The sequence below is a fragment of the Centruroides sculpturatus genome, unplaced genomic scaffold, assembly GCF_000671375.1.
Source record: "Centruroides sculpturatus isolate CEXI.00-Female unplaced genomic scaffold, Cexi_2.0 scaffold169, whole genome shotgun sequence".
Classification (NCBI taxonomy): domain Eukaryota; kingdom Metazoa; phylum Arthropoda; class Arachnida; order Scorpiones; family Buthidae; genus Centruroides; species Centruroides sculpturatus.
Window position 1 is genome coordinate 665,186 of NW_019384492.1, and position 26,843 is coordinate 692,028.

At 29.9% G+C, this 26,843-nt stretch overlaps 2 protein-coding genes across 2 annotated transcripts in view; one reads left to right on the forward strand and one right to left on the reverse strand.

Moving 5' to 3' along the window:
• Positions 1-658: 658 nt before the first annotated feature.
• Positions 659-18,852, forward strand: LOC111621826 (dnaJ homolog subfamily C member 27-like). Its single transcript, XM_023364087.1, has 7 exons — positions 659-818; positions 8,916-8,998; positions 13,319-13,391; positions 13,513-13,671; positions 13,746-13,862; positions 13,934-14,091; positions 18,545-18,852. Exons 1-7 carry the CDS (start codon positions 750-752, stop codon positions 18,675-18,677), a joined length of 792 nt encoding a protein of 263 aa, XP_023219855.1. The 5' UTR covers positions 659-749; the 3' UTR covers positions 18,678-18,852.
• A 93-nt stretch (positions 18,853-18,945) lies between these two features.
• Positions 18,946-26,843, reverse strand: part of LOC111621812 (nicotinate phosphoribosyltransferase-like) — a 35,628-nt gene continuing 27,730 nt past the window's right edge. The window contains exons 14-20 of the mRNA XM_023364059.1: positions 23,821-23,910; positions 23,657-23,737; positions 23,410-23,512; positions 19,855-19,940; positions 19,680-19,751; positions 19,491-19,598; positions 18,946-19,419 (exon numbers count right to left, since the gene is read on the reverse strand). Of these exons, the coding sequence (XP_023219827.1) occupies positions 19,342-19,419; positions 19,491-19,598; positions 19,680-19,751; positions 19,855-19,940; positions 23,410-23,512; positions 23,657-23,737; positions 23,821-23,910 (618 nt within the window). The 3' untranslated portion in view covers positions 18,946-19,341. The remainder of the gene's footprint in view (positions 19,420-19,490; positions 19,599-19,679; positions 19,752-19,854; positions 19,941-23,409; positions 23,513-23,656; positions 23,738-23,820; positions 23,911-26,843) is intronic.

Below are 26,843 nucleotides of genomic sequence, written 5' to 3' on the forward strand. Positions count from 1 at the left end.
ATTAATAAATATAAACTTTTTTTGTGTTTCTTGGGCGCGTGTGTCCATGGCTCTTCGCCTGGATGCATCGGATCTTTTAGAAGGAAATACGTTTTTTCTCTATATCCTGGGATAAATGATTCGAAAATGTTATTGTTTATATTAAACATAAAGAAAATTACTTTCTGAAGCTACATTTAGTAAATTACATATTTATTTTGAACTTATACGTGTATTTTTGTAATCACGAATTTAATCTTGCAAAGTTGGAGAATTCTTCCACATCTAATGAGAAATTATTTTATATTTTCATAGAATAATCGGAGAATTTAATAATCATTAACTATTAGCTGTTAATAAAGTATGAACGAGTGAATTAACTATGTTAATTTGAAATAATCTTAATTTAATGCACAAAATCAATTTTCATTCGGATGACGAACTAGGAGCGATCACAATATAACGCGTTTTATAGGTTATTTTTATACAATTAACGTCTTGTTGATGAAAATGCAGTATTAATTGTTTTAATACTTTGAGATTTATTTTTGTAAATATAAAAAAAATTGATAGAACACTTCCAAAATATCATTAAATTAATTTTATTTCATTTCTATTACTTGGCAACGTTGAAGAATATAGGAATGGATCGTCTGCATTAAAAAAAATGTCTCTCGTTAGATGTCGCTTTACGAATAATGGCTCGTTTGTTTATGTTTAGGAATGCATAGGTCTGTATTGTATTTAATCGAATTATTAAATCGTTTTTTATGGATTTTAACATTAAACCAAGTAAAAGAATTCAGATTATTACACTGGGGAATTCAGAAGTTGGAAAGGTAATTATTAAACGTTTTTATTTAATATATTTTTTTTTATCATAAAACTTCTTGTTTTAGTGCAAAAATATATATAAGAATAATTACAATTATATTTTAAAATATTGTTTACACATCTAAATTTATCTTTTAAGCATTACCCAGTTATTAAGATGATATTTAAAGTTTTACATATTTCTAATCATGCCCAGCAGCTTCAATAACTGCATTATGCCAGATTGTGCAAATTGGGAAAGGATACAAACGAGTATGAAGTTTTTCTTCGTAAATCTGATTATTAAAGACAAACCAACTGCCGAATTATCGAGCTGTAAGCTTGATGCTGCTATTAAAGCGGCCGAGGTAGACAAATCAGGAATACTAGATGGCAAAAGAAGTACTGCAACACATCTCGATAATGGACTAGAAATCTTTGAGGTTACAGGTGAAAAATCACACAGCATCCATCTTCTCTTAAATGCATTAAAGATGATTCCATCCACATCAATTGAATCGGAAGGGCATTCTCGGTAGCAGGACTTACCACCAGCGGCATAGCTAGCATGGGTGTCACCATAAGAATAAAAACTGTTAAAATTAATAAAAATCCGATAAACGTAAAGTATGATTTTATTTAATTAATACAAATAAGAGTCATTAATTAGCAAGTTACAATATTATGATAATAATAGTACAGTTTTATTAAACATTCTTTTGCATTGATGTATGAAAGTGAAAGTTGGGTATGGCAAAAAAAGAATGAGTAGAATTAATATACTCTCATATACATATTATGTACAAACACTTAAAAGCTCTTCTTTCTAGCTTTAACAGCTGCAAACTTGGAAATCACATCTTCAAAATTTATATTTTGTGTTGACTCGTGTTCTATTGTCGGGTGTCACCTGACTGTGAAAAAAGTAAAAACTTAAACAAACCATCACAATGTTTTTCAACGATAAATCACTTAGGCTTGAAGCCATTTTAACCAAGTTATCTATATTAAATAATTTAATTTTACAGAATCTCTTCTGAATCTTATGGCTGCACTAAGTTATTAAACTTAGAAGTTTGATCTAAGTTCATTTTTTTCTCTTTAAATTTTTGACTCAATTCAAAGGCTTTTTATTTTTTTATTTTTGTAAACAGTTTCCAACAAACTTTAATAAATTTTTATTTTGTGAAAATTTCTACATTATTCAAAGGTAAATTTTAATACACATTTTACACAGAATTATTATTATTATTATTATTTTGGAGGTTGCAGGATGTATTAAATTACATAATTACATTACTTAAAAATGAAAAATAATTATATCATCAATTTCAAGATTTATTTTATATCTTAAAAATAATTAATTACATCCTGGGATCCCAGGAAACAGATCACCTTTTTCTCGAAATCCCGGGACAAGCAAAGGATCAGGAAATGAGAAACCCTAGTACTGACACTATGAGTGCTAAATAGTAGAAATCAACTCAGTTTTTAACTTTTCAAATAAGAAAAATTCATAAAGTTACAAATCAAGCCACTAGGAGTCCAGAAGCTGTAATTGTGGTTTAAAACATGACAGAGAATAATTTTAATAGAAATTTATATTCAGTCCTGATCAAATCTACAATACAAATGAAACAGGATTGTTTTACTGTGCCACCCCTAATGGGTCCCTGAATTTTAAACATGAAGTACTGTCAGGTTCAAAAAAAGCAATGGATCACATTACCATATTTTGCTGCTTTAATAGGTCAGAAGTGATAAACAGAAGTTGATAGTCATTGAAAAGCATACTAAACTTTGGTGCTTTACAAGTCTTAGCAATGGACTGTTTACCAGTTAAATATTATGCCAACAAAAATGCATGGATGACTACTGCTTATCCTCATGTATAGTGTTTGAAAAACATTCATCTGGAGTTTCTTCTGGCCATTGGTACACTCAAAGGGGGCAAAAAGGCCCTGACACCCCAAAGTAAAAGGAAAAAACACTACTAAATTTTCCAGAAATCTTTTCCTAATTAAATTAATTTTTATTTATTTATTGAAGGAACATTATTGCAGCACTCTTCATCCAACATTTCCATACAGTGGGAAAAAGGGATTAATCTGACCAGAAAAATCTAACATTACTAGGACTCCAATTCAGGTGGTCCTTGGCCCAACAGTTAAGATTCTTTTGTTTTTTTCATTATGAACAGTTTCAGTATACTTTTGCAGGAAAAGAGAAACCCATGCCATGCAACTTATCATCAGTCATTTGATGTCTTATGGATGGTGTTGTAGGCTTTTGGCCAGTGGCCAGATGGCTGAGCGGTCAAGGTGGCAGCCTACTGCTCTGGGGGACCCGGGTTTGAATCCGAACAGGTCAAAAAATCCCTAGGAATTTTTCGGGGGTGGTCCGTTCGATATGTTGGGCCCCGTCCCTCACCACCCAGCAGCCCCATTGTGGGCCTGGCCGAACCCATAATGGGCTTGCAAAATGAGGTCCTCTTAGTGCCCACAGAGTAGAAAGAGTAGAAAGAAAAGAAAAAAAAAGTAGGCTTTTGGCCTCCTGCTACAGTGCTGGAGCTTTCATCATTATATCTGTACATAGGACTAGTCAGCACAGAAGTCTATCCTCTCTTGCAGCTGTACACTTTGGATGACTGGAGCTCTTGCCAGGTAACAAGCTCTGCATCTGATCATATCTTTCAATGAAGGTCTGTATAGTTGACAATGGAATTTTGAGGTCTGGATATTTTCCTTAATGAATTTCAGTCTTCCTTTTGGAAATGATCTCTCACTCAGTGATATCAGTATGGGAGAATAAAGGCTGACAGATGTGAACATCCACAGTTGCTTGCTAACAAGTGACTAGTAAAACATCTCCAGTGTAATGTATTGGCATATGCAATGCTGCTGCAATATACAAGCTCTTGTTAATTTGGTACATTTGTGTTTATGCTGTATTTGCTGTTTGTATTTCTGGATGAGCTATCCAACTATGTATTATGGAATCACCTATGATCTTGTCTTGCTACCGGGACATTCCAATTTTCAATGTGAGTGTTGAGTGTTGAAGTCAACAATTTGACATTCCAACTTGAGTACAAAGTGCTTAATTCCCATAATTCCATTCTCAGCATGATGGATTCCATTCAAATGTCTTACCAATTACCCACAATTCATTGGAAAGAAGCAGTCAACATATCTGTTGAGTGCTGAGTGTGTTGAGTCAGCGCTGACAACAGCGCTACCTCAACGTTGAAAAAAGGAACAAATTTTAATGAACGTTGAGATCAGTGCTGAGTCAGCATTGAAAATTGGAATGTCCCGTACTATGCGTAGATAATAAATAAAATGTATTTTTGCATTCTCTTGTCATATTTTTTCTAAGTGATTCCTGAGATTCAATAAAACTACCCTGGAAACATTACTGCCATGGAAAAAGTATATGAATTAAAGAACTGAAGAAGAATATGAGATAGCTGCTGTATATTTGTGTTTGATACAAGAAGCAAACAAAACTTTTTATATCTATATGAAAAGAACTTTAGTTTTTATTGATAATTGCTTAAGTTCATAAACAACTTTTTGAGGAAAAAAATACATAGTAATTTTAAAGTATTCAGTGCATCTTATTGGTTTGATTATTATTAAAAATAATTCATTTATTAAACGAGAAATTGTATATACATAGGTGGGATTTTTTTATCAACCTCTGATAGTCCATAAAAAGAAGACAAGTGTAAATAACAAAATAAATTTATTACCCAAAGTTAGGTACAAACATGGTTACTTTTTGACATAATCACCATGAAGATTGAGGCATTTTTCATATCTGTGGACGAACTTTTCCATCCCCTCTTCATAGAACATTGCCGCCAATGACTTGAGATGGGCCCTAATGTTGTTTTGAAGATTGTCATTAATCTTGAACCTCTGCCCTCCTACCCAAGTTTTCAGTTCATGAAAGAGGTAGAAATCACTTGGTGCTAAATCAAGACTGGGTGTTTAATTTGTGTTTGTGGCAAAGACTGACAGAAAATGGTTTGGGACACACAGCTGCAGCAATGGAGCAGTGCATGTTCACAGGTTGTCCAAATGAGCAAACATTTTGTTTGTTGCATGCTACGTGAATGCAATTTTTTCTATGATAAATAAAGTGTGCACATCTGATAAATCACAACTAAGTGTTGAGACTTTGAAAGCCATATTATGTGTGAAATATAATATAACAAATTCTTGCAAAAAATTTCATGATATTTTAAATAATGACAGCAATCTATTAAAAAGAATTCACTCAACTGAGAAATATGCAAATTAANTTGTCTTTGAAAAACATATCATAAAAAAGATACAACAGTTAATAAAATTTAAACATTTAAAATATTATCCCAATTTAAAATCTTGTTTAACCAAAATAGTTTTTCTAAATCTTCCAACAAAGTAAACGCATCTTGTTTTGAGTTGTGTCTAACCCACCCGATAGAGCAAAATCAATTAATTTCGTGATGCGAAGTATCGATCCCTCACACATAATACTGACCGGTCTCGTTATCCAAAATAGAATGGTTTGAAGCATTCTGTATTTTACAGTAACCAGAATTTTATATAAAGGAGAAATTTATTTAAACAATACTTTGCGCTAGAGAAATGCTTTGACTTCATTTAAGTGGACATTCTGTTATTTACAAATTAATTTCTCGCTACACGTTTAATTACAATAAATACATGGCTTTAAAAGTGTATCTATAATGGGAAAAATAGCATCTTTTTTATGATAATTCACCAATTGGTGCATTTTCCAACCACAGATTGTGCATGAACTGATAAAGTTGATCGGATACCGAAACCTGCAATAAAGAGAAAATTAAGATATGGATTTCTGTTTAGGGTAAATTTTGGAATATATTTTTTCCTCACCTTGTAGGGTGTGGGATTGAGATTTCGTTTTATATCTGAACGTAGTGTTTGCAGAGATGATTTAACTCTCTGTCGTATATCTATCAATGTGGGTAACTCACAACAAACCTTTTAATTAGAAGATAAGAAGCACATGATAAACACTATTATTCTATTCATAGATATAATCAATTGCTGTAATTTGTTTACCTTTCCATTTTCCCAGTATTTCTGATACAACGATTCTACTTTTGTAGGTATTACGTATGCTCGTTTTGATTCCTAATCAGAAAAACTAAAATTAATACGAAAGAGAAGTTAATCTGCTTTACCAATTAAATTTTCATCTTGAATTGTCTTGAAGAATTATTTGGAGATGACTTACTTGAAATGGGTGACGACAGAGAACTCTCTCCCCCATCTGTGGGGCAGCTTCTTCGGTCTGTTGTAGTAAATCGATCAGGGCATAACCTGAAAATAAGGATATGTTTAATTTTGCCTCTTCACATATTTAACTACTTGTTATGATTAACAAAATTCTAATAAACTATTGTGAAAACAAAGTATCAATATTTCAGAACAAAATTATTCTTCAAAATTAGATATCTGAGATTTCTCATTTGAAAAAATTGTTGTAATTTATATAAACTAGATTTTCATTGTAGTAATATTTAAATATATATTAATAAATATAATATTTAATAAAATGTAAGTCNTCATATTTTGAACTTTTAAAAAGCATATATTTATATAAGGTGTCTTTATGGCCCACTGAATATAAGTAAATTTCAAATTTGGCCCATAAGGAAAATAAAAATTGGACAATTTCTGATCTAGAACAATTTTTTTCAACAGGACAACCACTCCTCCCCTGTAAATTTTGTCCCACTTCACCAATATTAAAATCTGTTCGCCTTAGTTGTCACTTCAGTTTGAACTATTTAATATTCTTTTCCATTATATTTTGGTACCAAGTGTTTATCAAGTATTTTGGTAAGACTGTTCATCTGAGGTTGGTAAATGTAATATGTCTGTATACTGTGTTGAAGATGCAGAAGACTCCTTGAACCATTCTACTAAATCTTCTAGTAACAAAGCATAAAGAAAGATTCAATTTTGTTAAAATCTATCTGAAGGAGGTGTTAGTGTAGACCAAAAACATTAGTAACAGATTTCTCACTTACATGAAAGTCCTACATAAGGTTGGTAAATTTTATTCCTTGGATCACTTTAGAGGCTGTTCTTTCTTGCCAAGCCAATCAACTTTCAATGATCGTTGCTTGATTATGGCATTTTTGACAAGGAAATCTACTTCAGCAACTGATCTGATGGCCATGGCTTGAGTAATAGCATAGTGGCTTAGATAAACCATGCATGGCATTTGTGATCCATTTATTATTCTAAATCTTCTGAAAGCTGATTGTACACTAGTAAATAACACCAACAAAACCTTCAAAATATACTGGCAAATATAATTTAATATAAAGACACTATGACAAATGTTTTCAGTTTGAATAGAATCTGCTTCAGGTCAAAATCTTCAATAGAATTAGAATGCAAAAGATCAAATTTAAATTTATAAAATTGCTGTAATAGTTTAAGATTAGAACAAGTATAAAAATCACAACATTAAAAATTGAAATAAAAATGAATGAATATATTTGTTATAAAATCATAAGTGAATTAATTGATTTTTTTAATTGCTTATTAATGTTGTTGGAATCATTGAAAAAGGACTGCCAAATATGTGAGATGTTCATTTCCTCCTTAAAATTGATACATTTTCCTTTAGTTTGGCTTTAAAAATTTCCAGAGCTTCTAAAATTTTGATTTGATCAGTGTGAAGGATATGTCTAATGAGACTGGCTTGCTGTAGTTTAGCTTTCACTTTTTTTGAGAAGCGTATATTGCTAGGGTGTTGGTCTGCTTTTTGTTTCGTATATCATATACTCCACCAGTCATTTTTTAAGGGACCTCTTGGTTGAACCAATGTATGGTACAATAGATCTCTGTGAAATCTGTTGTCTCTCACCAGTATATCTCACCCTGGTGTGTTGTAAGTGTTAATAGAGTCTTTGCCATTTCTTAATAACTTACAGACATAACCCATCCATATATAAGTTATTGCCCATTCCCTATTAGTGGCAATTTCTTTGTACAAAGCATTTAATTCCTAGTCATAATAAATTAATATATATTTGCTTGTAGATTCTAAAACCTGTATCGTCCCTGTTAAGATTGAAAGTGGAATTAGCAAGATATGAAGTAAGGAATTATCCAAGGAAATCAATTCAGTGTCAAATGGGCTCACAAGTCAGTAAAAATGAAATTAGTGCTAACTAATTAACAGATACTCTTGGAGGATGCTTCAACATCGACATTCATGACTTATACGGCTATAGTTCCTGATATCCTGGTTCATTTCCTTCCAGTAATGATTCAAGATACATATAGCTTGAATATCATGAAGCTATATCATTTGATGTTCAAGCTGTATATATCAAATGATATTCAAACTGTATATATCATTTGGGCTATGCTCAAATGATTAACTGTCAAGATAGATTTCAAAGATGGTACTTTGCAGAAATGTAGAACAATGAGATGCCAAGGAGACCCAATGGAGTTGTAGAAGACTGTGTGATATAGAATTCCTTTGAATTTGAAATATTGTTGTCATATTCTTGTGTCAATGTCATTCATGAGTTCTAGAATTATTGAGTCAGCAGTATGTTTCAGTTTTTTTTTCAATATTGTATGTTTCATACAATATTGATATTGCCAGTCTGTAATAGTAGTAGTTATGCTACTAATTCCCTTCATTGTTTGGGTGACATTATTGGCTGAGAGAAAGAAATTGATATCAAGGTGTTTTAACCACATTTATGTACCACAGTGATGTTATATTCTTAAAGATGTAATACGTATCAAGCTAATCATTCTAATAGATCTCAAAATAATAGATTAGTGAGCCAACACACATTAGTGAGGTTGCGGCCAAAGTTTCATCTCTAAATCATGAATGTCAAATATTGAGTGCCGCTATCTTGTAAGCGGCGTTTGACGTTCACATTTTAGAGATGAAAACTTCGGCTGCAACCTCACTATTTATTATAAAATAGTATTTAAGATATGTAATAATTTGATTTTTATTAGACTGAATTTGTTAATTAAAAATCATATTTATTTATAAAGAGATTGAACTTTTTAAAACTGATAACAAATTTTGTTTTTTAGACTTGTATTATCAAAAGACTTTGTGAAAAGAGATTTGTCAGCAAGTATATACCAACAATTGGAGTTGATTATGGAGCAAACAGGTAAATTATAATTTTCATCCAAATTAATAATTTTTTCTTTATAAGTAAATGTTAATCATCATTTTTTAAACCAAAAATAAAGTCAAAAAATAATATTTTTCTTCATGTATGAAATAAAACAATAATGCCACACAATAAAATGTAGATGAGATTACAGGAAATCCTTGTTAATTTGAACTTGGATAGTTCAAAGTTCTGTTAGTTTTTTAACTGTGTTTTTGTCTTAACCAAAGATATAGAAATTTGTGTTAAGGAATTGGTTATTTTGAAATATAGCTATTTCAAAATCTGAAGTGAAAATTCTGTACAAACTGTGATATGTGTATGTTAACTGGTTCATTTAGATCAAAATGCCTCCATGCTGTAAGAGAACAATAGACCAAGAACCAGTGGTGTGCTGTCCAGGGAATCTGTGGAAGTGCCACTTCCCTTGTATTTTCTAAAATATAAATACATATTGTGCAATTATTTTCATATTTTAGAGTACTTAATGCATTTATAATAAGATACTTAATTAAAATTAATAGTATCTTATTAAAAATTACTATACTACGAAAGGTGAAAAAAATAATAAGATTGCTATTGTATATTTGAATATAAATTTGTATATGCATATTCCCTACAGAAGTGCTGTATTGTCAAATACAGGATAGCTTCCATGGCAAAAATATTTGAATTGTGTAAAGCAGCCAGATTATAGTAAAATGCTTCCAATGATTCTATCTAGGGCTGGCACAGCTTCCCTATCATCAAATGTCACAGCATGCCATTGCCAATAACAACTCTAACCTGGTCAATATGGTTTTGCTTTTATAGTAACATACCTTTTCGAGTGTCATCTTACCAATGGACAATTTTTTATTTCATAAAATATGGCTGGTTTTTGGGATTGCAAGATTGGGCTAAAAGTAGCAGATTGAAATATTTGTAGGACTAGGTTACTACATTTGGGTGACTACTGCTTTTTTGGTCACTTTTAAAATATTTTGGGCTACATTTTGAGGAATTCTACTTTACTTTTTATAAACCTATCTGGCAATCTATGAGGTTCTCACTGAACATTGCTGTTTTCTTTCATTAATAATTAATAACAACAATATCAATGTGAAGGTAAACAGCACTTCTGTTTGCTTAATAAATTACATCAGTTATGTGGCATTTGGCATATTGTACAGATATATGTAAATCTTGGATATTTGAAGTCATAATTATTTTGTCTCTTGAATTTAAAACTAATGAGGATTTCCTGTATGTACAATTTAAAAGGAAATAGAATACTTTAAATATAGCATCACTATCTCACCATTTTTCTTATGTTAACTGAAACCATCCTTCACAAGCAGAAAATTAATTTGTATCATAGCAATGTTATGTAATGTGAAGTTTCCAGAGGATTGTAGAGCCATGAAAGATAAATTAATGACTATATTTCAGAAAATATGGTACAAAATAATATTTCATTTCAATCAATAAAATATAATTTTGTACCACATTTTCACGGAATGACCTGTATGCTGGTTTAAGAGCACTTATAGATTCCTCTCTAGAGGGCGCATTAAAAAAAGAAACATGTTTTTATTCTAAAACTGTGAAACTGTCAGCATTACATCAAAAACTACAATTATATGATTAATTTCTTCATTTTGTCTTCTTTCTAACAACATAAAATACTCTTAGAATTCTGAAAGAGCTTTTTTTAATGTGTATTTTATTGTTATTTGATTTAAAAACACAAACATATTAAATTTAAGAAATTTGTTGTAAATTAGCTCAGTTTACACATATTGACATCCACTTTGTGTGAAATTTGAGAGGAAGATGTTATTTTTAAGGTCAGGGTAGATGTAGTTGGTCAATGTAGCCTACACTGACTAACTACTACTACTATTAATGTCAATAAGTTGTTAATTCTTTTATGGTTTTAAAATCAGGAAGAGTGTTTTTGTTTACAAGTCAGTCAAATTACAATGTTATTATTTTATTGTACTGGAAAGAATGTTTTCTTTAACATTTAATTAACAACTAGTTTTGTTAGATTCGATTAATTTTATATTTTAGTTGCTGTTTAACTGGCATGCCAGTAACCCTGGGGTTTCTGGCATGCTGGCTATTCTGCAAAAATACAGTAATACTTAATTGTTGTAATTTTATTAATTATTCTTTCATTTATTATATAAATTCTCAAGTACACTGATTATAGTAACTTTGGTATGAGATATAATTTCTTTTACAAAATAAAAAAACTGGAATACAAAGTAAACAGGAAAACCTAAATGAACCAAAGCCATTGGTTAAAAGGTGTGGTTATCTGTGAATTAAAGGTGGTTATTTGTGAACTGAAATCAAACACTTTTCCAGCAGTTTTCTCTTTCAACAAATTGTTTTGGCTCACTTGATAAGCCTGTCTCAGGTCTGTCAAGAATTCCAAACTTCAATGTTCCAAATTGGAATGTTAAGAGGTTTGATGATGTATACTGTGTAATATAATTTTTTTTAATTTTAAAAAGATTAGAACCTCCATACTTTTTATGGCCATGTATTCTCTAACTTTCAGAATCACAAAATGACTTCCTTATTGTGAAATAATATATAATAAGCCTGAGGCAAGCTTATCAAATGACCTAATACATTTGTTTAAAGGTATGATTAATTAAGCAGGAAAGCATTTAGATTCAAATTACTTTAACTCCTTGAGAAAAAAGATAATTATGTATTAATCAAAAACTTTTGCTTCACAAATACTAAGTGATTTCAGCAATATTCTTTTTTATAAAAATATGGAACAAGAGGTAGAGCAAGTTGTTCCTAAAATGTATACTTGTAATATTATATGTCATTTGTTTAATGTATACTTGTAATATTATATGTCATTTTAAAGTAATAGCATAACAAAAATCACATTTCAATTAAAAATATTTGAGGAAAAGCAAAAAAAGAAAAGATTAGTTTCCAAATAGCAATCTTTGGCAGATATATTGCTTAAATAAAATCTATTTAATTGTTACAGTAGAACCTCGAAAACTCGGCCTAATGTGGACCGAAGGTTGGCCGAGTTTGTGAAAATGCCGAGTTATCGGGAATGGGGTTAAAAAAATAAGTATGAGTGTTTCCTCAGAAAATACTGTACTGTACTTGTACGTATTGTTTACTTGAGAATATAACAGAGAATAAACTGCCCAAATACCCTTAAACAAAAGAAAAGTACGTCCTTTATGAAGGCATACAGCCTTTACTACATGAAAATGAAAATTAATGAATACACTGTGTACAGTAATTTACCTGATAAGACAGACCTCAGAAAAATACTTTATGAGAGCTTTTATACTTTTATAAAGCTGTCTATAATGAAAATTAATTAACTAAGGATTTTTTTTGCCCTGCCAGGGTGTGGCCGAGTTATCCGGAGTGCCGGGTTATCGAGAGCCGAGTTTTCGAGGTTCTACTGTATAATATTTGGGATTTCAGATATTTATATTATGTTATGATGAAATAATATAACTATTTTTTTGAGTGAAGTTCAATACAGAAAGAAGTTTTTGATTCTGGATGGGATTCAAATTCTTTATACTTCAACAATATATACTAAAAGCTATATTAAGAAACTACTTTTCAGAGTACAACTTTATATAAAACTGAAAAGTTATATTGAGATTGATTAAGAATTGAGCATATGCTAAAGGTTCCAGTAAAATTACTGATATATTCATGTTGCTTGCTACATCTTGTCTCCATTTTTTTCTTATTAAAATTTTGTTTTGATTCTGAGTAAATGTTCATTTTTCTCTAGATGTAAAATTCAAAGAAAGAAATTAACATGTTAATTTACAAATATAAATCTTATTTATTTATTTATTAGCAAAATCAATATTCAGTTGATTAATGAATATAAAATAAAAAATTTTCTCCAATCGGTATTTAAAACAATAGCATAATCAGGAAAAGGTCCAGGGGCCCAGCCCACTTACTTCTATAAATAAATACATTAAGAAACAAATCAAATAATTATAAGAAAAAGATTTGAATATAATAAATAAAATCTAAGGATAGAGATTTTTCCAGCATTACATGATTGTACACATGTAGTGCATGTTTATTCCAGTACTAAAATAACTGATACATAAATATATATCCAGGGACAAAAGATTAAATTTTATTTACCTTCAAATTAAGAAAAACAATCCCAGTTTTTAAAATCGTTCTAGAAATTATGTATAATGTAGTAAAATTATTGTAAAATTAAATTCATTTATATGAAATATTTTTGTAAAGTTTAGAATAAATACATTACACAATTCTAATTTTGAATCATTTTTTTTTTAGATTATTTAGCAGTAACAATGAAGCTGTTCAATTAAATATATTTGACTTAGCAGGAAATCCAATTTTTTATGAGGTATTATTTTAACTGAATTGATTAGCAAAATCACCACTCATCATATGGAACCATCACATTCCCAAAATTATTTTAATGATTTTTTTAATAATTGGCTAACATTTATAAATATTAATTTCAGATTAGGAATGAATTTTATAACAACATTCATGGAGTGTTACTAGTTTATGATATAAGTAATCAAAAAAGTTTTGAATCTCTTAATTTTTGGTTGTCAGAATTATTACAAATATTAGATTGTGAAAGAGAAAATGTTGCCTGTATTGTGTGTGGAAATAAGGTATGTCCTTTAGAGATTTACTGATACTAAAAGAATACTGTATATACACATATATGTGGAAAATTTATTTATAGTGTGATAAGAAAAGAGAAATTAATGAGCATGAAGGACAACTTTGGGCTGAATATCATGGTTTTCCATACTTTGAAACATCAGCTCTAACTGGAGAAGGTATTCCTGAGATGTTTCAAGTATGTTTCAGAATTATTTATCTTAATTCTTCAAGAATATTTTAATGAACTTTTGACTATTTTATTTACAGTTTTTTATTGATAATATGCTGCATATTTTAAAAGAAGGTAAACCATTGGTATATGGATCAAGATTAGGATATAGCAGAGAACAGTTGGAAGCAATACATAGACTACAGTGGTCAAAAAATAATTATGAAAGATTAGGTCTTATTCAAGGTGCTTCTAAGTAAGTAAATAAATAGATACAAATTAAATCACTTTTAATGTTTTTGTTAATTCTTCCTATTTGTATCATAAACTACTGTTTCAAAGTTAATAAAGGTATTAAATGAAATATTCTAAAATGTATTATAGCTCTGAATGAAGATTAGAATTTAATTATTGAATCAAATAATTTGTAAGTTATAATGAATGCGTAGACTTATGGGAATAATCTTAGAAAAATTGTGTTAAAAATGAAATAATGTATCATATCAATTATTACCACCTACCTAGTATCTAAAATATCACATCTAACAGCAAACACAGAAGTCATGAGGGTCTGGTAGATTTAAAAGGATCTATGGAAAAACATCAGAACCAGAAAGATTAATCTATCTCATAATTCCTGCATGTAGTTATTGTTTCAGTTGTCTTAATTTCTGGTCCAAATTATTTCATAGATATTCAATAAATCAGGAGAGTTGGAGCCATGATATTGACTTTCAAGTGTTATCTTGTTCACCACATTATCCTGGGGAAAATGCCATAGTTCAAAGATATAGCTTATCAGATGTTACCATTTATGGCTACTAATGTTAAGCTAACTGATAGCATTCAGAGAACCTATAAGAACCAAGGGTCTCATTGTAAGCCAGTGCAAGATCTGTATCTGGGGACATCCCAATACTGCTAATACTGATACCATATTGATACTTTCCTTTGATACCAAGTACTTTTTTACTCAATACTTTGGTCCTATACTGATACCAGTGCTTTCCCTGGATATTGGATCTGGTATTGTTATATTTTTCACAGACAGGTAAGGTCTGATAAAACAGGATTTTGCAGCCAGATCAGAAACTAAAATGGAATTTTATACTACATTCAAATTAAGTTAAACTATATAAAACATAATAATAACCAAAAATCAATAAATGTATTACATCAAATTTTATTTCCAGAATCTACATATGCTTAGAGTTCTGATTACTATTAATAAATATTTAGTTAAACATTATGCAATACTTTTGTTTGTTAATCAACTTGGAGCACCAGTGATGTTTCAAATAAGCTACAATTTATATACACTTGCTCACACTAATAATTGTAAAATTTGAACTGAATAAAAAACTTTTAATGCAAAGACATTGTTGTACCTTTTCACCAACAATTTCTTATCCACTCCTACCCATGTATAGTAGTACCTGTAGCACCCATTACCAAGACTGTAGATCTGAGGCTTTTTTATGTACATAAGACATTATATGAGTAAACTGAAGTATTCCCATTCTGAACTAGACAGCCAGGATTCAATTTCCTAGACTAAACAACAAAATATTAATTGCTGGTCTTGGACTCACTCAGCCTTTGTTGTACTTAGAATACCTATCCCTACTTTTATGTGATCAATTTTTTTACACAGGAAAAAAGTTTATTTAAAAATTTTTCAATTTAAATTTTCATTAAAACTGCATTATTGTTAAAAAAAGTTACTATTTTGGTGAAATCAAGAGTTAAGTTTCTTTTTTAAGTACAGTACAATGCTATATGTACTGTACTGTACTGTACATCACAGAATGCCATGTGTCAATTTTGTTTACTGTATTTATGTACAAATAATGTTAATGATAAATTATGTAAATTGCTTATTTTTTCTTCCATTGAAGTTGTGGATCCTATTAAGCATTTTTCTATGGGATGATATAATGTGCATTTTTACGTGATTTTTTACATCTATCATGGTGGCTTTGCCTTCAAGTTATTTTTACTGCTGAGAAGGTACTATACTCATTATGGTGAAGACTGAGTGGGCCCTAGAGCAGCAGTTAATATTTTGTAGCTTAGCCAGGATTCAATTTCCTGGAGTATCCGGTTCATAAGTCGTGTCAATCAGTACTTCAGTTTACACTCATATGATGTCTAAGTACAAAAAAGGAACCCCAGATCTACAGTCTTGCTAATGAGCTCTGTGGATACTACTATACTCACACAGCCCATTAATTGGATATGGGAGTATTAGCAGCTATTTTAAAGCTAAAAACATTAAACATTTGTAACAAACAGCAATGAACCACTAAAAAAAAGACCAAAAACTGAAAAGCCCACAAAAGTGTGATCTCTCTCTTCCAAGACCAACTGCCAACTGATCCAAGTTGATGAACAAAAGTATTGTATAATGTTTACTATTTATAAATATTTAGTTAATCAGTACTCTAAGCATATATAGATTCTGGAAATGAAATTTGACACAATACATTTATTGATTTTTGGTCATTAATATAAAAAACTGATGAAGACTATTAAATATAGTCGAAAACGTTTTTAATTTATTAAATACGTTGCTGGAAATAGTAAGGTGGTTTGATTATTTTAGGTCATTAATATTTTTTATGTAAGTTTAACTTAACTGAAAATAGTGTAAAATTCCATTTTGGTTTCTGATTGGGCTGAAAAATCTAGTTTCAGTCAGACTTTACCTATCTGTGAAAAATGTAACAATATCAGATCCAATACCCAAAGTAAAGTATTGATACTTTTAAAGGTATCAGACCAACAATATAGAAGAAATTATCAATATGGTGTCAGTATCAGCATGTCACTAGTTGTAACATTAGTAGCTTAAATTCTCAAGCAGGTAACTATCACACCATTGACAACAAAATGTAGGAAATGTATTTTGTCATTGATAACATTGCAATTAATGTAATTATAAATACTGCTGACAGTTCCTTCCAATAATGAATCCCTCTAAATCAGAAATGGACTCTGGTCTTTTAAATACTGCCTTCTGGAAAAGGAGAATGTATGAATTAAATACTTTGATATATACTAATACACATGAAGTGTCAATACAGTAGAGCCTCGATTATCCGACCCCCGATTAACCGACACCTCGGTTAACCGACTGTCCTAGTCGGCAAATTTCAAATGTCCGCTAGTGATGTGGCGCTACAATATTTGGCTATGTCTTCGCTACTTTAATATTATTTTTACGTGTTTTAGCTGGAAACACTGGATAGACCATGAAAAGGAGTCAGTATTTAAACGAGGCTTAATTTTCAACGATACAATAGTGACGATTATTATTTTAAAAAATTTTTGTTAGGCTTAACATCGATGAAAATTCAACGCAAAGTAGGTTAATAGCGATATACTAATATATTAATATACTAATTACATGGGATATAATAATATACTACACTAATGGATTTTTTCATACTTTTCGGTTATCTGACTTTTCAATTATCCGACCAACCCCAGTCCCCAATTGAGTCGGATAATTGATGCTCTACTGTATATTACAAAAACTCTGTTGCTGTGGTACAAATGGCGTAGCTCACCATAAGATGAGAAATGGAAGGATAAGGAATAATTTTGTTTAGTTTATTAACTTCTTGCAGACTGTATAGTCTATTCACCCTTAAAATAAAATAAATTACAAATTAAACTAGTGACATGCTGATACTAACTTTAGAATGTATAATAACTACACTTAAGTGTTGTGGTGTTATCAATATCAACTTTTAGCATATGAGGATGTTTGCTAGTACTTTCAGTAGCATAAAGTTACCGTCATCAGATGAATATCGAATACAACAGGTATCAAATTTTAAGTTTTAGAATAATATTTGAAATTAAATATAGCATGTGGATGGAATATAAAATGAATTTGAATTAAAACGATGTTCTAAAAATATAAACATATGCTAAAAGTTGATATTGGTAATGCCACAACACTTAAGTGTAGTTATTATCTATTCACCCTTATAAGATCTATGAGTAAGAAATGAGTCACAGTAGTAAATGAGAAATTGTGAAGTACAAAAACATTAATGAGCCAATAGAGATTGATCTTAAGTTAGGATTTCTTTTAATATGTCATATCATTGACAGTAATAAGTTAATATTCCTTAACAGAGATTCCTAACAAATTTTTGTTAAATATACATGCAAAATGTGTGTGTCAAAAATACTGTATCATTGATAAATTTTACAGTATTTATCAATGATAATTAGTAATGTTGAAATTGAATTTATTTACTATAACATTTTTCTCACAGTTGATGAAATTTATATTATGTATAATATATATTCTAATTTATAGTGTAAATCAGACACCCAACACAATGCCACAAATCAACAGTATTCATTAACCATAATAATCACATCTATAATCCAAGTTTCAACATACTAATCAAATATTTTGATAAGATTTCAAATCCAAAAAGCTCTAAAAATTTTGTATAGTATCCTTGGCAATAAATCAAAGCACCTTTTTAATACTTTTTATTTGGAAAAACTTGTCCATAGAAATATGAGTAATATTGGTATAAGCTTTTTCATTAGGATATACTCATAATATTTCTATGGACAAAAATTTACCCTAGTGCAAAAATTTAATTAATTTCTTTGTATAAATGTTAAATTCAGTTTTTTTCAATAAATATTTACATTATATAACTATAATCTTCTTTTAGAGAAGAAATAAATCGTGCTTATAGAAGAATTGCAATTTTGATTCATCCCGACAAAACAACTATACCTGCCAGCGAAGAAGCCTTCAAGACGCTGGTAACGACCCGTTCCTTGCTGTTACGGCAAGCAAAGTGACCACAATTCTAATTTAACAAAACAATTCTGCTTTTAGATTATATAGTAAAATACATTTTTGTAAGGATATTTATGATATGCAAATCAATAATAACTAAAGTTTGCATAAATTTTATTTGTAAACTAAAGTCTGTATTAATATTAAAAAGTATTTACAGGATCAATTCTCATTAATAAATAGTTTTGCAAATTCTAAAATTTATGTATATAATTTTTGTCTTTGAAAAACATATCATAAAAAAGATACAACAGTTAATAAAATTTAAACATTTAAAATATTATCCCAATTTAAAATCTTGTTTAACCAAAATAGTTTTTCTAAATCTTCCAACAAAGTAAACGCATCTTGTTTTGAGTTGTGTCTAACCCACCCGATAGAGCAAAATCAATTAATTTCGTGATGCGAAGTATCGATCCCTCACACATAATACTGACCGGTCTCGTTATCCAAAATAGAATGGTTTGAAGCATTCTGTATTTTACAGTAACCAGAATTTTATATAAAGGAGAAATTTATTTAAACAATACTTTGCGCTAGAGAAATGCTTTGACTTCATTTAAGTGGACATTCTGTTATTTACAAATTAATTTCTCGCTACACGTTTAATTACAATAAATACATGGCTTTAAAAGTGTATCTATAATGGGAAAAATAGCATCTTTTTTATGATAATTCACCAATTGGTGCATTTTCCAACCACAGATTGTGCATGAACTGATAAAGTTGATCGGATACCGAAACCTGCAATAAAGAGAAAATTAAGATATGGATTTCTGTTTAGGGTAAATTTTGGAATATATTTTTTTCCTCACCTTGTAGGGTGTGGGATTGAGATTTCGTTTTATATCTGAACGTAGTGTTTGCAGAGATGATTTAACTCTCTGTCGTATATCTATCAATGTGGGTAACTCACAACAAACCTTTTAATTAGAAGATAAGAAGCACATGATAAACACTATTATTCTATTCATAGATATAATCAATTGCTGTAATTTGTTTACCTTTCCATTTTCCCAGTATTTCTGATACAATGATTCTACTTTTGTAGGTATTACGTATGCTCGTTTTGATTCCTAATCAGAAAAACTAAAATTAATACGAAAGAGAAGTTAATCTGCTTTACCAATTAAATTTTCATCTTGAATTGTCTTGAAGAATTATTTGGAGATGACTTACTTGAAATGGGTGACGACAGAGAACTCTCTCCCCCATCTGTGGGGCAGCTTCTTCGGTCTGTTGTAGTAAATCGATCAGGGCATAACCTGAAAATAAGGATATGTTTAATTTTGCCTCTTCACATATTTAACTACTTGTTATGATTAACAAAATTCTAATAAACTATTGTGAAAACAAAGTATCAATATTTCAGAACAAAATTATTCTTCAAAATTAGATATCTGAGATTTCTCATTTGAAAAAATTGTTGTAATTTATATAAACTAGATTTTCATTGTAGTAATATTTAAATATATATTAATAAATATAATATTTAATAAAATGTAAGTCAAAATTTTAAAATATGAATATCTGAAAATATTGTGCAAACTACATTTTCACTTTCCAGCACAAATTTAATAATTGGACAAATGTTTTTGAGCTGTTTTACACATCAACTTCAAGTCTACCCATACATTAACTTATTTTTTGTTCTATTTCTGGAACATTTAAATATTGAATATTCATTTAAGACAATTTTTAAATTTTGGAATTTTACAAAAAATTTTAAATATTTAAATACTTAATAATTAGTCAATATATATGTAAAATCTGCTAGAAATCAATCTATTTGTACACCAGGTCATGAGCAAATTTGTCGTCCTTAATTGGGATTTTATATATACCTATCCTTTATATATCCTTAATTGGGACTTTAAATGGGAATGAATACATCATGGTGTTAAGACTATTTCACTTTACCCATCGATATAAATAAAGCTCTGCTTCTGTGCACTGAGATTTTTTTATTTTAGAAAGTGGGTCCCTCCACATTACACCATAAACATACAATAGACTCCCATACAAGGTTCCACATTGTAGGAAATTGCATTGTAGGAAAATGTGTATAGGGGACATACATTATTGGACCAATTTATGCAAATTCAAACATGTCTCTAAATTTTAACTGTTATTGCAAAGGGTCAAAGATTTCCCAAACATTTTCCCAAAATTATAGAGGAAAGCAATTATACAGCAGAACAAGTCTATATCATTGATGAATTTGCTTTGCATTGGAAAAAAATGCCTGACAGAACATATATTGCAAAATATGAGACTTCTGCTTCTGGTTTCAAGGCATCAAAAGACAGGATAACTTACTTTTGTGTTCTAATGCAGCTGGAGAACACATAACTATGCCAATGTTAATTAATCATACATTAAATCAATGTGTAATGAAAAACATAGACAAATCAACACTTCCTGTTCACTGGAGAGCTAATAAAAAAGCATAAATTACATGCAAAATGGTTAAAAATTGGTTTTATAACTGTTTTGTACCAGAGGTCAAAGATTATTTACAACAAAAAATTCTGCTTTAAACTGTTGGCTTCACTGTTCATATATAAATAACTGGTAAGTGAATATTTTCGCTTTTCTAAACAAAAAATCTGAAACTATATGAAAACGTTAAATTTATCTTATGCATTATATGGGACTGTTTATCGTGCTGTATGAGTTCTAGTCGCAATATTTTTGTCACATTATACAAATTTGCATTATATGGGAGTTTATATTTTAATTTATCTCATTCTTCAGTCTTTAAATACAATGATATCACATTCCTATAGCAACACAGGGTACCCATGGACCCCTGTTGAGGACCTATGTGAACTTGTCATTTGAACTCTCGAGAAAAAAATCCAGCAATAAGTTGTTTACTTTCCTGGCAATATTTGATAGCACCATCTATTATGATAATTAAAATTTTTTTTGTATTTTTAACTATTATAAAATGGCAAAAAGCTTAACTTTGAGGGTAGGATGGGTTTTATAAAAAATTGTAAATGCTAATAACAAGTAAAATTGTCATTAAGTTTGACCCTACTGGACCCCCAATATCTCCCCACCCCTTGACATTTAACCACCAAATTTAATAGCATCAATCCCCTAATAAACAAATCTCCCTGCAAAATTTCGGAAATTTTTGACAAAAAGCACAGGAGTTATTAAGCTTCAAAGAGGGTGAACAAAATCATGCCCCCCTCACACAAACATCCATATACACAGAAAAACCCACCAAGTTTTTTTTTGCATTTCTCAATGTTTCAAAGTATCTTGAGTCCAAAAATAATAAAATCTGGAGGGGTCATTTTTTTACTGATCGCTGTACTTTCCCTCTTATATATAACAGATCAGAAAGTAAAAGTATTACCAGAATTTGTGTCAATCATAACATTATTTGCAAGGTAACATTATGTGGATGATATAATCTGGAGATCAATAAATTTGTTTTTATAGATGATTAACACTAATCCATATGGTAAGACCATGTGGATTAGTATCACTATATTGGTCTAACTCAAGTCCTACACGTGAGTTAGACCAATACAGTGATACATCAGCACACTTCTTGGATAAAAACATCAAGTTAAAACAAGAAAGCATAATACCAATGTTTATTACAAACCAGGTTATATGCCATTCTTCGTACCAGTAAACTCAAATGACCCATTCTCATACAAAGTAGCTGCATTCTGTGCATTAGTAAAACAAGCATTCAAACATTTTAGCAACAGAATTGACACAGTAAAAGAATTAAAACACACACCAAGCGTAGCCACAACTCATGGGTATCCAGCATCACTCATACAATGTTTAACACAAAGTTACATAGATAATGGAGAGCAACCAACTTAACACTAATGTACAACAAAACACTCCAGCTGAATCTAGAAGGGTGGTAGTGGATTTTGACATGAAATTTAAATCACTATATGAAGAAATAACAAGGAAAGCAGGGGAAAACTCTCATATCATTGTAATAACACAATTTACTAACTGCTACACAACAACAAAAACAACATAATGCTTTCTAAGGCAACAGGTGTATATGAAGTCCCAATTAAGGATGACAGATTTAATCATGAACTGGAGTACATCGGGGATACAAATAGATCAATTTCTAGCATATTTTACATATATTGACTAGTCGTACATATTCTAAAATTGGAACAATATATATTGACTAGTTATTAAGTATAAAATAGAATAATATTTAAAATTTTTTTATAAAATTCCAAAATTTAAAAAATGTCTTAAATGAATTTTCAATATTTGAATGTTCCAGAAATAGAACAAAAAATAAATTAATATATGGGTAGACCTGAAGTTGATGTGTAAAGCAACGCTAAAACATTTGTACAATTATTAAATTTGTGTTGGAAAGTGAAAAGATTGTTTGCATGATATTATTTGATTTTTTTTTCTAGTTTGAAGTTCTTTCTCATTAGAAAATAAAACAAAGTTCGAGTCACACATGCAATATTTTTGGTTTTGGAGTAAACCTTTGTTAATTTGATAATTTGTCAGCTTAAACAATTTTTAGTTCCAAGAATGCTACACAAATCAAAAATATTCTACTGTAAATGTTATGAAATCTTCATAATAATAAATAAACTTTTATTTATTAAGAATTATTTTATACAGGGAAGTCAGTGAATGTAATAATCAAATAGAACTGAAAATATTGGAAGCTTGTTAATATATGTAAATTAAAGAAAGAAAAGTAATTACCATCTTGTCCATATAATCTGTAAGCATTTTTGCAACCGGGAATTGTCACTTTTGAAACATCCAGACTCAGTTTAATACAAGGCTGTTTGTTGACTTCTACCAACTAAAAGTTAGTAAATGATAAATTACAAATTTTTAAGTTTTTAAAATAAATAAAATTTGATCTGCATTTTGGTTTTCAATGTACAAAACTGGAGATTTTTTGTTTATTTAAAATTCAATTTATTGAAAATTTTAATGATCTTACTTTAAACACGCATCCTAAGGCAGGCTGTTTTTGGCAGGTTACCAAATGAGTGCCAATTCCAAAACAATTGATTTTGTGATCCTAAATGAAAATTTGATTATAAAAAAATTATATAAGCATCCATTTTAAATTCTGACTAGAAATGAATGTAACTACAATATTACCTGTTCGTTTAATGAAAGAATAGTGTCTTCATTGATATCATTACTTGCAACGATGATCAAATTATGAAACCAAGGTAATTTATATCTATTAAAACATCAATATTTTAAAATAATATTTTTGGTTATTAATATAATTATACTGAATATTAAAAATACCAAAAATACGAATATATCTGACTAAACTTTTTAAATAAAAATGCTTAGTAGCATAGATCATGATTAACATGTATTCTTTTTCTAGATAATTGATTTCCTTTAGAGAAAGGCTCCCTCATTTGATTTTTGCATAGAATTATTTTAATTGAAGCTTGAATATTTCTTAAAAATATTCATAATATTATGAATATTCCAAAATTTTATACAGGATGATCTATATGTTTTGTCTTAGTAAAAATAAATGAATTGTTTATGTGACTAAGAATAATGTTTTGTTTCACTATTCACATATTAAAGATATTTCATTTTAATCTTGCAGAATGCAATGTACATATATTAATTCAAAAATACAGGGTGGTAAAGAAAGTCACTTAACACCCCTGCTACAGAATATAGAATGTACCCAAAATTAATTTGCTCATATCAGAACACATTAGACCAAGGGAGAAACAGATTGATGTGTGTTACATGCATAGCTGTCATCAAGATGGCAGCCATATTAAATGCAACTCTGAAATTTTAATGGGAAAGGGGTCTGTAACACATCATTTAGGATTGGGTCTGTAACACATCATTTAGGGTCAGAATTTCACAAGGAATTGATTTCCAAAATATTTATTGACCTACTTTGAACAGTTAGAGTTATTAATGTGTTTCCTTTATTGTTACAGGTTGATGAACAGAAAACACAATGCTTATAATATAGGAAGAACACATTAAAATTGTCATTATGGCAGGAGGAAAAGTTCCAGTGTGATTGCACAGGATTTTAATCAATGTCATACATGCCAAGTGCCTGTGTCACATGCAGCAATTTCCAATCTCCTCCAGAAATTCAGGGAAATGGGACTGATCCATGATAAGAAACATTCAGGCCTGTACAATCATTCTGGAACATCTCTTCCCTGCCATCAGGTCAATTTTGATGAATTCTTCCTGTGTTAGTGACATTGTGTTTTGTCTGTTCTTCAACCTATAACAACAAAGGAAATATTAATAACTCTAACCATTTGAGGTAGGTCAATAAATCTTTCAGCAATCAATTCCTTGTGAAATTCTGATACTAAATGATGTGTCACATGATCCCCTTACCATTTAAAATTTCAGAATTGCATTCAATATGGCTACCATCAAGATGGCTGTTGTGCATATAACACACATCACTGTTTCTCTCTGGTCTAATGTGTTCCTGATAAGTGGAAATTAATTTTGGGTACATTCTATGCTCTGTAGCAGAGGTGTTAAGTGACTTTCTTCACCACCCTGTAATATATAAATTAGCAAACAGACTAGATTGTTTGGGTTAAAAAGGAAGCAAAATTCCAATTTGGTTTCCCATTGATCAATGTCAACACACAAGAATTGTCTAAATACTTTTACAAAATCATCAATTGTATACAGTATTCAAAAAATAAATATATCATCTTAAAAAACAACTGTCTGAATAAGCATAGTCACATTACAATAACCATTTCACACACAAAACTCTTCAATCACTTCCAATCTTTCTTTGAAAGCTTCTAGAATGAGAACAGCAAACATTTCTGAGTCCGCATGTCACATAGTAAGCATACTAATCTTTAAAATTTTTTGTGTGCACTAAAGTTTTAAGCTTTAATAATGATATTTAAATAAATGAAATATATATGCTTTAATTAGAGTATATGTAAAGAAAGCTGATTGAGAAAAAGGATGATCAGGTGATAAACTGAAAAGATGATTGAAAGATAGGTGATAAACCAAAATTACATGCCAGATGATGTTGCTTGATTTGCCACAATTTGCAACCTCTAAAGGATGATGTAACTGCCTCACTGGATATATACATTGCATATATTAAGAAGAAATACTCTTCAATTAGAAAGTATGTATGGTCTTTTGTTGCTGTTAAAATAATGCTACTCAAATGGGATAATTTGCACCCAGAGAAAAATTTGTCAATGGGAGATATATTAAAAACAGTAGCAGAAATTTACATTTTTGACCTTAATTTTGTTGAAAGAAACTTCTTAAATACAATTAAAATCCCAGGCTAAATGATCCTGCAGCGGTTGAAACAATGTTGCCATACATGTGTGAAGAGGGAAGGTGACGTAAGAAAGAGAGGGGGAAGGAGGAGAGGATGGTAAGTTTACAATTTGTAGAAAGATTTCCATGTCAAGGGAGAGGAATCTGCATCATGAAAGTTAATGGTGGTATGTTTGCCAGCAGCCTTATAAATTTCAACTTGCTCTAAATGTCTAAGACATACAGGCAGATTTGTACAGTTTTACACACAAAAATATCAGAAATTGTATCCAGAGGATAGGAAAAAACTGGAAAAATTTCACCATCTGATAAGGCTGCATATTAGATAAACTGGCACTATGTCAGTCCCATGAAGCCGGATTAACAGAAGTTCACTGTATTATAGAAGATAAAATTATATGAATTATGTACTTTAATTTAAAAATCCAACTGCAAATTATTTTGAAACTTCTTTTGTATCAATAAATAGTTTTGCAGATTCAAATGTTTTTAATTTTTGAAAAAAATTTAACAATTAAATTTTTACAGTAATTTAATGATATTGATAATTTAAAAAAAAANAATAGTGACGATTATTATTTTAAAAAATTTTTGTTAGGCTTAACATCGATGAAAATTCAACGCAAAGTAGGTTAATAGCGATATACTAATATATTAATATACTAATTACATGGGATATAATAATATACTACACTAATGGATTTTTTCATACTTTTCGGTTATCTGACTTTTCAATTATCCGACCAACCCCAGTCCCCAATTGAGTCGGATAATTGATGCTCTACTGTATATTACAAAAACTCTGTTGCTGTGGTACAAATGGCGTAGCTCACCATAAG